Here is a 12,897-nt window from a genome sequence, read left to right on the forward strand (position 1 = left end):
GAAATGGTGAGGTTAATAAAGTGTTAATATGTATAAAAATAATGCAAACAGAAAGTAATCAGACAAAGGATAAGCTCAGGACAGGAATTTAAACAGTTATTCATTCAATTTTGTGGGTACTTTACATGTACATGTATTATGATAAACAAATGCAATGGATCTTTGGCACTCACAGGCATGATAGACAACTGTCTGTTTTTAATGACAACAGAGACAACCCCATGATTTTTCAATAATAATTACTGAGTCAATATAGAATGGCCTTAGTGGACACTGCAATCAGTCATAGGTACATATGTAAGAACTAAAGAAAAACTGGACTTGTACTGTCCTTTGACAATAGGCTCCAATAAAGTAACTGCCCTATACATACCAAAGTTGTCAGGTGTGTTCCTTGTCATGCCTTTCATGTCTGTACCTTGTAATCCTGGGGAGTCCATTGTTAAACTGAAAAATTTAACATAGTGTACATTAATTTAATGCAATGACTAGTTTAGAATGACACTACCAGAATACGATCATGAAACCAATTTAAAGAAACTGCCATGATATAAAATATCAGAATGGTCAAAGATTTAATTTTATTTACCTATTTAAGTAAATACTTCTTTCTTTTTCAAGTAAATTTAACATGTGTTCATTTTCTCTCTCTAGTCAATTAAAGATATTACAGTTCCTTCAAATTGAATACTGATTCTCTGAAAACACTCATATTCTTGCTACAATATCTATACATTTATTATGGCAAACTCTAACACAGTGTCTTTCTTGATAAAGAATTATAACTTTGTATCATTTATTTGTTCATGTACTAAATGCATGCAGGTCTGTTCCCCCTTTAGAGTATGAGAAAAAGGATGGGTGTAATAAAACAGATTTTTTTGTCTTGACAAAAAAAATTTGTTAAAAACTGAAATATTTCATCCAAAAAATTTTCAATTTAAACATGTATTTAATTTATTTATTTATTTCTTTACCTAAACAGGTTTAGAATTTTTTACCTGTTTAGGTAAAGATTTCATACCAAATGGCATAAATATAAGACAACAATATGGGTAGGTAGAATTTATGGCAATTGCATATTATTTCATCAGATGAATGGTTTCTAATAAAATTTGACTGTCACGATTACAGCGCTTGAAGCAGAAAACAAATAAACTGTAACCAAATAAAAGAAACTGCCATGATATAAGATATAAGAATGGTCAAAGTTCTTATATTTCATTTACCTATTTAAGTAAATACTTCTTTCTTTTTCAAGTAAATTTAACATGTGTTTATTTTTTCTCTCTAGTCAGTTAAAGATATTCCAGTTTCATCAAATTTCATATCGATACTCTTAAAACACTCATTTTCTTGCTACAATATCTATACATTTATCATGGCAAACTCTAACACAGTGTTTTTCTTGATAAAGAATAAACTTTGTATCATTTTATTGTAGATGTACTTTAAATGTATGCAGATTTGTGAAACTTTGACACATACATGTATAAATACATTCAATGATTTAGAGAGAGTTACGTGCTTTCAAGGAACATGGACGAATGGACAGACTGAGTGACTTGGAAAAACTTATTTATCCAGGTGTTCCCCCTTTAGAGTATGAGAAAAAGGATAAGTGTAATAAAACAGATTTTTTTTTCTTGACAAACAAAATTTGTAAGAAACTGAAATATTTCATCCAAAAAATTTTCAATTTAAACATGTATTAAATTTATTTATTTCTTTACCTTCACAGGTTTAGATTTGTTTACCTGTTTAGGTAAAGATTTCATACCAAATGGCATAAATATAAGACAACAATATGGGTAGGTAGAATTTATGGCAATTGCATATTATTTCATCAGATGAATGGTTTCTAATAAAATTTGACTGTCACAATTACAGCGCTTGAAGAAGAAAACAAATAAACTGTAACCAAATAAAAGAAACTGCAATGATATAAGATATAAGAATGGTCAAAGTTCTTATATTTCATTTACCTATTTAAGTAAATACTTCTTTCTTTTTCAAGTAAATTTAACGTGTGTTTATTTTTTCTCTCTAGTCAGTTAAAGATATTCCAGTTTCATCAAATTTCATATCGATACTCTGAAAACACTCATTTTCTTGCTACAATATCAATCTATACATTTATCATGGCAAACTCTAACACAGTGTCTTTCTTGATAAAGAATAAACTTTGTATCATTTTATTGTAGATGTACTATAAATGTATGCAGATTTGTGAAAGTTTGACACAAACATGTATAAATACATTCAATGATTTAGAGAGAGTTACATGCTTTCAAGGAACATGGACGAATGGACAGACTGAGTGACTTGAAAAAACTTATTCATCCAGGTGTTCCCCTTTTAGAGTATGAGAAAAAGGATGGGGGTAATAAAACATTTTTTTTTCTTGACAAACAAAATTTGTTAGAAACTGAAATATTTCATCCAAAAAATTTTCAATTTAAACATGTATTAAATTTATTTATTTCTTTACCTACACAGGTTTAGATTTGTTTACCTGTTTAGGTAAAGATTTCATACCAAATGGCATAAATATAAGACAACAATATGGGTAGGTAGAATTTATGGCAATTGCATATTATTTCATCAGATGAATGGTTTCTAATAAAAAAACTGTCACAATTACAGCGCTTGAAGCAGAAAACAAATAAACTGTAACCAAATAAAAGAAACTGCCATGATATAAAATATAAGAATGGTCAAAGTTTTTATATTTCATTTCCCTTTTTAAGTAAATACTTCTTTCTTTTTCAAGTAAATTTAACGTGTGTTTATTTTTTCTCTCTAGTCAGTTAAAGATATTCCAGTTTCATCAAATTTCATATCGATACTCTGAAAACACTCATTTTCTTGCTACAATATCAATCTATACATTTATCATGGCAAACTCTAACACAATGTCTTTCTTGATAAAGAATAAACTTTGTATCATTTTATTGTAGATGTACTATAAATGTATGCAGATCTGTGAAAGTTTGACACATACATGTATAAATACATTCAATGATTTAGAGAGAGTTACATGCTTTCAAGGAACATGGACGAATGGACGGGAAGGTGTAAAAGGCAATACAGAGATACGAGATACAGCGATACAAGATACGAGATACGAGATACAAAATAACTGAAAATTATATAATAATTAATTAAAGCTAAAAAAAAATGTATATTATGGAAATACATGAAACTTGTTAATGCATTAATCATTGATATTAATGTTTTTACAAATTTCAGTTATTCTAATACAATGGCATAAAGAGGACAGTCTTATGCAAAAAAAAATAATTTTAAATTCTCTATGGTTCATTTGAAAAAAATTATATAAAATTGCTTATTTGGTGACAGATCTTGCAAGATAAAAACTTGCATTGATGAATATCTATCAATTATTTCAGTTATTTTGAATTGAAGAATCATATTTATCTTAATGACATAATATGTATACATTTAATTGTTGTTATCAGAATTAAAAAAAAAATGTTTTATGTTTTTCAATATTTAAGACACAACCTTGTAACACTCATGAAATGTAGCATATCAAATTAACAAACCATAGGTCCCTTTCAAAAATAAAAAAATATACTGACAATTTGTTGAAAGTGTATGTGGAAAAGGTAATAAAATTGCATTTTTATCAGTAAACTTTTTATCACAATGTCAGCAATTAAACAATTTTGAAACAGTACAGAGGTTAATAGTGTCACTTTACATCTTAAAAATATAATAAACTGAGGTTATGGGAATGGTTCCAATGTTGGACAATAAATAAGCCACTGCTAGATACTGGTTCAGCAAAGCAACATGTCGAAGAAATTTTTTTTAAAGAAAACTTATGCAGAAGCCCTTAGGGGTTTACCAGAACGAGAAATGAAAGGTAAGTTTTTTTCTTATTATTAGACTTTTACACTGTGAGCTATTGTCATCACTTGAAGTCTGTCGTCTGTGTCATTCCTTAAGTTTTCATGATTTGATATTTGTTTTGAGAACCACTAAATATAATTTCACCAAACTTTGCAGATATGTTCCTGTCAATGTCCTTTTTAAGTGTTGTTAATTTGTTCCTGAAAGGTGAATAAACATGTGAGCCATGGGGGGTCATCTTGACCCCTCCTGTTTGATAATTTGAAAACAGTTGAGATCCCCACCCCTTAACTATATATTTTCTTGTATGGGACAATTAAACAAATCAAAAGTAATATAGGTGGAGCCCTGGGGGGTCATCTTGACCCCCTCCTGTTTGATAATTTGAAAACAGTTGAGATCCCCACCCCTTAACTATATATATTCTTGTATGGGACAATTAAACAAATCAAAAGCAATATAGGGGGAGTTCCCGGGGTCACCCCCACCCCCATTGTATTTGATAACTTGTAAACGGTCCAGATCCCCACCCCTAAACCATATATATTCTTGTATGAGACAATAAAACAAATCAAAAGAAATATAGGGGAGTCCCCAGGGATTACCCCACCCCCTCCAGTTTGATAACTTGTAAATGGTCGAGATCCCCACTCCAAAATCATAAATATTCTCGTATGGGTCAATAAAACAAATCAAATGAAATATAGGGGAAGTCCCCGGGGGTAACCCTTACCCCCTCCTGTTTGAGAACTTGTAAATGGTAGAGATCCCCACCCCTAAACCATATATATTCTTGTATGAGACAATAAAACAAATGAAAAGAAATATAGGGTAGTCCCCAGGGATTACCCCACCCCCTCCAGTTTGATAACTTGTAAATGGTCGAGATCCCCACCCCAAAATCATAAATATTCTCGTATGGGTCAATAAAACAAATCAAATGAAATATAGGGGAAGTTCCCGGGGGTAACCCTTACCCCCTCCTGTTTGAGAACTTGTAAATGGTAGAGATCCCCACCCCTAAACCATATATATATATTTTTGTATAGGACAATAAAACAAATCAAATGAAATATAAGGAGACTCTGAGGTCACCCCCCCCCTTTTTTAAAGTCAAGATCACCACAAAACTTTCATTAGAAAACATAATCATTTCAAATTTTCATTGTCATCAAATCCTTTATAAGCAAGTGTGATCGGACAGTTTTAATGGGAAAAAATATAGGGGTAGTACCACAGGGTTTATAATTACAGGGGCTTTGTTTGGGAGACTTTGTAACAGCATCCTGTTACAATTGTGTATTTTTATTTTTTTAATTTTAAACTTTTTTCCATTTTTTGGCTAATTCTTGGTATATTATATAGTCTGAAAACAGATTTACTAAGTATTGTGCAACAGAAAAAATCTTCAATTAAAAATAAATTCAAATATTTTAACCAATTTCAAGTTTGTTGACTACTTTTACTCTATGTCAGAAACCTAAAATGTGTCAAATATTTAATTAGGGACGGACCATTTAACTTGCAGGGGGGGCATGGTTTTTTTTTCTGGTCAGAATTTTTTTTTGCGCGCTTCGCACACAAATTATTTATTTTTGGGAAGTAGCGCAACAAATCATTTTTTTGCAAATTTGACATTATTTTTTATGCTAAATATCCTCTGTCAGAATATTTTTTTGTCCCCTTGCTGGCCAAGTTATTTATTTTCTCAAAATTCAGAATCAAAATATTTATTTACGAAAAAACCATGCCCCCCCCCCCCCCCCCCCCCCGCAAGTTAAATGGTCAGTCCCTTACAATTCAAATTCAGACCTGTATCAAGCTTGAATATTGTGTCCATTCTTGCCCAAACTGTTCAGGGTTCAACCCCTGCGGGCGTATTAAGCTGTGCACGGCAAAGCACATTTTCAGATCATGTTAATTAGCAACAATTTTAACACAAATCTGAAGAAATATTTTATGATTGTATCATATTAATTCCATTCCTCTCTCTTTCAGATGAACCTTCATCACCACCTGACAATACACCTGAGAATACACCTGACACAGAAATTGATGAAATAATAACTATATGGTCATCTCCTGAAAAGTCTCCATTTAAGGATGCCATAACCATAGAGAGCGATTCCAGTGACTCTATTTACAGACCACCATATAGAAAACGTGTAAAAAGACAACTACCAATGTTGTCAAGCAGTGACGAGTCATTACCCAGTCTTGAAGAGATATTAACAGAAGACAATGTTTGTAAATTAGTTGAAACCACCAAAACCAAAAAGGTTCAAGATTTCACAAGCTATCCAGGTGAATTGTTTAATGATCTGTTTGAGTCTTTTACAACTGTAAATAGAGGTTTGAACGTTGAGGAAATATTTGAGGTTATTATTAATGCTGAAAAATATCCACACAGTGTATCTGTTCCCCAGTATGTACAAAAACCAGCTGCTTTCATCATCAACAGAGAGAACTTAAAAGACCCACGCGACATTCGAGCGGATGGAAATGGTGTCTGGCGTATAAGAAACAAGGCAACACGCAGATACAGAGTAGACCATACAGGCAAATTACAACTAATGAAAACAACCGAGGTAACAAACAGATCTTCTTATGAGCTTTGGAGAACATATTCCTTTCATAAAGAAACACCAAATTTCCGCCGGCTTATAATAGAGATTCATGGATATCCACATGCCATTCTGCAGTTCTATTTTTCTGGAGATATAGAACCAGTTGTACTCAAACCTCATGGGAATGCTAAGTCAAAGCATGCAGCACCTTACCGTAGAGTGGCTCCAAGCACACTGAATAGAATGATTGAACTTAGTAAGTCAAAAACATCAGCCAAATCAATCATGAAAGGCGTCATTAATGAAAACGGTGGTATAGAATCTTGTGGACCTAGTTCCTATCCTAGGAATGAACAACAGGTCAAAAACATAAGAAGGACAAATAAAGAGGAGATGGATGAGGCTACAGAAGTTCTTCACATGTATGACAATCAAGAACAGCCTTTCATACGAAAATTTGATGTCAGGCCAGACTTCATAGTTGTGTTAGCTTCTAACCAGCAATTACATGATTTAAAAAGATTTTGCACAACACATCCATGTAGTATAGTAGGTATTGACCCTACATTTCATTTCGGCAATTTTGATGTAACAATAACAACATACAAACATCCACTTTTGCAAGACATTACCCCAGGTAAACATATGATTAACAGAAGTCCAGTATTTGTAGGACCAATATGTGTTCATAAGAAGAAGGAAACTACTACATACTTTAATTTCTTCTCCACCCTGATTTCTGCAGAGAAAGAACTGAAATGCATCAAAGCGATTGGTAGTGATGGAGAAATAGCACTGACAAATGCCGCATTAATGGCGTTTGAAGGACATACACAGTTAAGGTGTTTCAACCACATGAGGAAAAATATTCAGAACAAATTAATCAACATGGGTGTATCTCTGCACAACAGGTCACTGATACTGGCAGACATATTTGGGAAAAGTGAAAGTGCATCAATTAAAATTCTGGGGTTGGTAGATAGTCTGACACATGCTGAGTTTGATATCAAAGTTAATTCTTTGAAGGACAAATGGGAAAATATGAGTCCAGGTTTCTTGAAATGGTTTAAGACATACCAGGAAGAAACCTTTAAACAAACAATGATACAAACTATTAGATCTGAGGCTGACCTTTCATCCTTGGAGTGGTATACAACCAATGACAATGAAAGCATCAACAATGCTATGCAAAAAGTCTGTGGGAAGAACCTTACACTGCCTAAATTTATCACAGAGGCTAAAGATTATGTTGAATCACAGGAAAATCAACTAAAAATGGCAATTGTACAGGAAGGAAATTACCGATTCAAAGGGGAATATCAGCATCTGGAAGTTCCAATGCAGACATGGGCAACCTGGACATCTGAGCAGAGGAAAAGACATATTGCAAAGGTTAACAGATGTAAAGTACAGCAGAAAGAAATTGTAAATGTTGTAGCAGAAAAAAATCAGAACATTTGTATTAGTCAGCCAGCTGAGTCCTGTACATTTTCTGATGTTCCAGCATCAGTTTTAACAGATATGTGGTCAAAGGCAGGTGACATACTATTAATTGAGCATGCAGTTTGTAAGGTTCCTGGACAGCAAGACTCACGACGTGTGACCAGTATGTCTAATAGTAAAACAAGCCACTATGTTGAATACACAAGAAAATCAGGTCGAGTTTCATGCGATTGTTACATGTACAAACTGTACAAAATATGCCAACATGCAGTTGCTGGGGCTGAAGACATTGGAGTGTTAAACTTGTTTATAACCTGGCGCAACAGGAACAAAAATAACTTCACATTGACAGCAGCAGTCAACAGCACACTACCGTCTACTGCTGGGAAAAAGCCCACTGACAAGTCTACATGGAAAAGACACAAAACATCTAATGCAACAGCAACAGTGACAACAGTAGATGGTATTGTATTAGATCAAAGTGCAGAAAGCAATTACATTTTTCGCTTTCTAAGGAACACACGCATAATGGTGTGTTATGGTTGCGGTAAGAAATTCAGACAAAACATAATGGAGGTACCGGAAGAACCGCAAGATATAGTTATTGCTAGGAAGGAATTCAGACAGTATGTAAATGAAGCAGGGTTGTTAAAAATGTCATTCAAGAAAGAATTTGTTCATTACCATACTAAGAAAAGGTGTGTACTACACAAAGATCCATATTTTGAGCCTCAAAGTATTGTTATTTCAACTGATATCAGGAGCTTACTACAAGAAAGCCACAAAACTCTAATCAAACATGAGCTAGGAATTTCATTATAAACATGTTTATTAACTAAATTGTTAATTACACAGTGCATAGAAAAAGAAGGCAATATTACATCACTTCCTAAACAACAAAAGCAGTACTGAGATTATGACCAATGTATATGATAATGATGCAAACATGTTATTTAATTGACCAGATAATGGTACTGATGTGACTGAACATGTCAAGTACATTCTGTTTTTACAAATTTCAAATATCCTTCACTTTGTATCAGATTTATACATTAAACAAAATGTTTTTTCCAAACTTTTATTAGTCATATAGTCAAAGGTTACAGGGGCATCAAATTTTTCTCTTGTCCTTCGTATTCTTCTTCCCGAATTCCTATGACGATAACTTGTCATTGATGGAATCTCAATGTACATTATAATGGTAAGAAGATGTGGTAGTGCAAATGAGACCAATTTCCTTGGCAGACGGAATGTAGTTAAAGTATCGTTCGTTTTTATAATTTATTGTCTTATGGAAGAGTTATTGGACTTTGGTTATCTTGTTCTTATGATTTACTTTTATTCAAGCTCTTATAGTTTTCGTGATATGCAAAACTGAGAAATGAACTAAAATGTTATATTTCAGGGTCAATAGTTCAAAAAGACCTGGTTTGTCAGATTTTTCTAAAATTGTCAGTCTTGTTCTGCTGATCCCGCAACGAGCAATGTTCAATCATTAAAGGGCTAAACACTCCTACAAGTTTTCATCACACAGGTTGGGACCAATGAAATTATTAGTAGAAATTAAAAAATGATGATTTAACATAATTTATAATATTTTATGAGAAATTATCCCCAAAAAATTGGAGCTTTCTGTAATAGAATAAAAGAATGGAAGCAGGGAATGTGTCAAAGAGACAACAACCTGACCACAATATTCAACACAGCGGGAACTCATGTACTCATAGGCGAGTTTGACCAAGCTCCAAATGTACACAAAAACATTACAGATGAACTAAACTAAAAAAAAACATGCAAGACTTGCAAAGGCTAGAGGTTCCGGACTTAGGACAGGTTAAAAAAAGGCTGGGTTTAACATGTTTATACCCATGTTAGCCAAGTTTTATCATTGTGCATCTAGATAGCTGTAATATATGGATGGGGTTAAATGAATAAAGAATAATGCTCTTCAAAAAATGAAGATTAGAGAATAACGGCAAACAAAATGAAGATTAGAGAAATGTGTGGTATAAAAATATAATGAATATTGAATAATTAATAATTAATAAAAGAAAACGCTAAAGTTAAATGTTTACAGAATTTCCCCTTCTTAAAATTTAAAGAAAATTATCAAAATTATCATTGTAAATTATATGTTTAATAGCATGTGTTATTTATCGTCATGTAGTCAAATTCACTGGAAAGAACTGGTGAAAACTTGGACATGTTACTTCAAGAAACTTTAACATTTAAATCATGCAGAATACACATCAACACAAAATCAAAAGAAAACCTTGCTGTTCTCATTCATTTTAAAGAATGTTTTTACTATTTTTTAAAGATTAAAAAAAACATGGGAAAAAATAAGAGAATAATGCGTAAAAAATCACTTTCAAAAAATAGATTATTTTTTTTCGCCGAGCGCAGCTAGATACGACTGCAGAAGTCCAATCCTCTGTTTTTAGACTATAGACAAAGAAATAGCAAAATAAATTGTGAATAATCCTTAAATTTAAAAAAAAAAAAAAAATTGCCCCCCACCCCTAAAAATATTTTACCCCCAATTTTTTTTCCAAAAAAACTGGTAATTTCGTAAATCTGGAAGAAAAAAAAGTTTGGCCCCCCATTTTTTTTACCCCCCCCCCCCAAATTTGTTAAGAAATTTTATATTTGTAAAATGTGGTACAATTTAAGAGATATCCATACACTTTAACACATGTTATAGTCTGAAAACTAGAAAAATGCTTGTTTTGGGCCCCTTTTTGGCCCCTCATTCCTGAACGGTTTTGGCAATTACCCCCAAAATCGATCTCAACCTTCTACTTGTGGTATTGAACCTTGTGGTATTGAACCTTGTGGTACAATTTCATAGCAATCAAAAATTTTATTCACAAGTCATTGTCCAGAAATTAGAAAAATGCTTGTTTTGGCCCCTTTTTGGCCCCTAATTCCTGAACGGTTGAGACCATTACCCCCCAAAACAATCCAAACCTTCCTTTTGTGGTATTGAACCTTTTGTTTAAGTTTCATAGAGATCCATTCACTTAAACTAAAGTTATTGTCCGGAAACCAATCTGTCTATGGACGACGACGACGTGATATATAGCAATATACGAACGCAAATTTTTTGCGGTCGTATAAAAAGGGGTGAAAATTAAATGTTTACAGAATAACAGACCCCCACCCCCACACTCCAGACCCTTATAAATAAGTTTTAACCCAATTGTTACATGGTAATTTTTATGATTGTGAAAAAAAAAATAGTTAACAGATAACTCATTAAAGCATAATTTCACAAAGATGAATGAGATAAAATTCCACAGAAGTATTTGTGTGTGTCATTTTAACTCCAGTAGAAAACAGAAAGTCTTTTACAAATTATAAGGTACACAAAAACATAATTGTTATAGTGAATATTAATATGACTTTATTATTTTTAAATAAGATGACAATAAACAAATGATTAAGAAATCAATTTAAAAATCTATGTTGAAATAGTCTACATTTATATAATTAACAAGATGTTTATCTGTTTTAAATAAATAAATCACTAAAGAATTTTTATATTTGACCATGGTAGTATCAAATTATGGCACAGGCCAATAACCTCAAATAAAATTAAAGTGTATAATCTTCAGAAGCTTTTATTTATTGTAATGCTTGTGTTTTAAATTGATGTTGACAAATTTATCTATTAGTTCCCAGAGTTTACAATTTTAACAGTTTGTCTAAATGAAATTAGTGTAGTTCAACACACTTGACTTATTTTTTTCATATTACTTATAATTGTTTCTCATATCTCGTATCTCGTTTCTCGTATCGCTGTATCTCGTATCTCGTATCTTGTATCTCTGTATTGCCTTTTACACCTTCCCCGAATGGACAGACTGAGTGACTTGAAAAAGTTTATTTATCCAGGTGTTACCCCTTTAGAGTATGAGAAAAAGGATGGGTGTAATAAAACAGATTTTTTTGTCTTGACAAAAAAAATTTGTTAAAAACTGAAATATTTCATCCAAAAAATTTTCAATTTAAACATGTATTTAATTTATTTATTTCTTTCTTTACCTACACAGGTTTAGAATTTTTTACCTGTTTAGGTAAAGATTTCATATCAAATGGCATAAATATAAGACAACAATATGGGTAGGTAGAATTTATGGCAATTGCATATTATTTCATCAGATGAATGGTTTCTAATAAAATGTGACTGTCACAATTACAGTGCTTGAAGCAGAAAACAAATAAACTGTAACCAAATAAAAGAAACTGCCATGATATAAGATATAAGAATGGTCAAAGTTCTTATATTTCATTTACCTATTTAAGTAAATACTTCTTTCTTTTTCAAGTAAATTTAACGTGTGTTTATTTTTTCTCTCTAGTCAGTTAAAGATATTCCAGTTTCATCAAATTTCATATCGATACTCTGAAAACACTCATTTTCTTGCTACAATATCAATCTATACATTTATCATGGCAAACTCTAACACAGTGTCTTTCTTGATAAAGAATAAACTTTGTATCATTTTATTGTAGATGTACTATAAATGTATGCAGATTTGTGAAAGTTAGACACAAACATGTATAAATACATTCAATGATTTAGAGAGAGTTACATGCTTTCAAGGAACATGGACGAATGGACAGACTGAGTGACTTGAAAAAACTTATTCATCCAGGTGTTCCCCTTTTAGAGTATGAGAAAAAGGATGGGGGTAATAAAACATTTTTTTTTCTTGACAAACAAAATTTGTTAGAAACTGAAATATTTCATCCAAAAAATTTTCAATTTAAACATGTATTAAATTATTTATTTCTTTACCTACACAGGTTTAGATTTGTTTACCTGTTTAGGTAAAGATTTCATACCAAATGGCATAAATATAAGACAACAATATGGGTAGGTAGAATTTATGGCAATTGCATATTATTTCATCAGATGAATGGTTTCTAATAAAATTTGACTGTCACAATTACAGCGCTTGAAGAAGAAAACAAATAAACTGTAACCAAATAAAAGAAACTG

At 32.0% G+C, this 12,897-nt stretch overlaps 1 protein-coding gene across 3 annotated transcripts in view; it reads right to left on the bottom strand.

Annotated features, from left to right (window-relative positions):
* The window catches only part of LOC143051992 (uncharacterized), a 60,920-nt gene that overhangs the window by 12,379 nt on the left and 35,644 nt on the right, over positions 1 to 12,897 (bottom strand). For 2 of the 3 annotated variants that reach the window (XM_076224962.1, XM_076224964.1), the window contains exon 2: positions 374 to 447. In XM_076224962.1, coding sequence (XP_076081077.1) covers positions 374 to 440 — 67 coding nt within the window. In that variant the 5' untranslated portion in view covers positions 441 to 447. Of the gene's footprint in view, positions 1 to 373; positions 1,150 to 12,897 lie in introns of those variants that run through there. The other variant, XM_076224963.1, reaches the window with a different exon arrangement.

The sequence above is a fragment of the Mytilus galloprovincialis genome, chromosome 11 (assembly GCF_965363235.1).
Source record: "Mytilus galloprovincialis chromosome 11, xbMytGall1.hap1.1, whole genome shotgun sequence".
Lineage (NCBI taxonomy): Eukaryota > Metazoa > Mollusca > Bivalvia > Mytilida > Mytilidae > Mytilus > Mytilus galloprovincialis.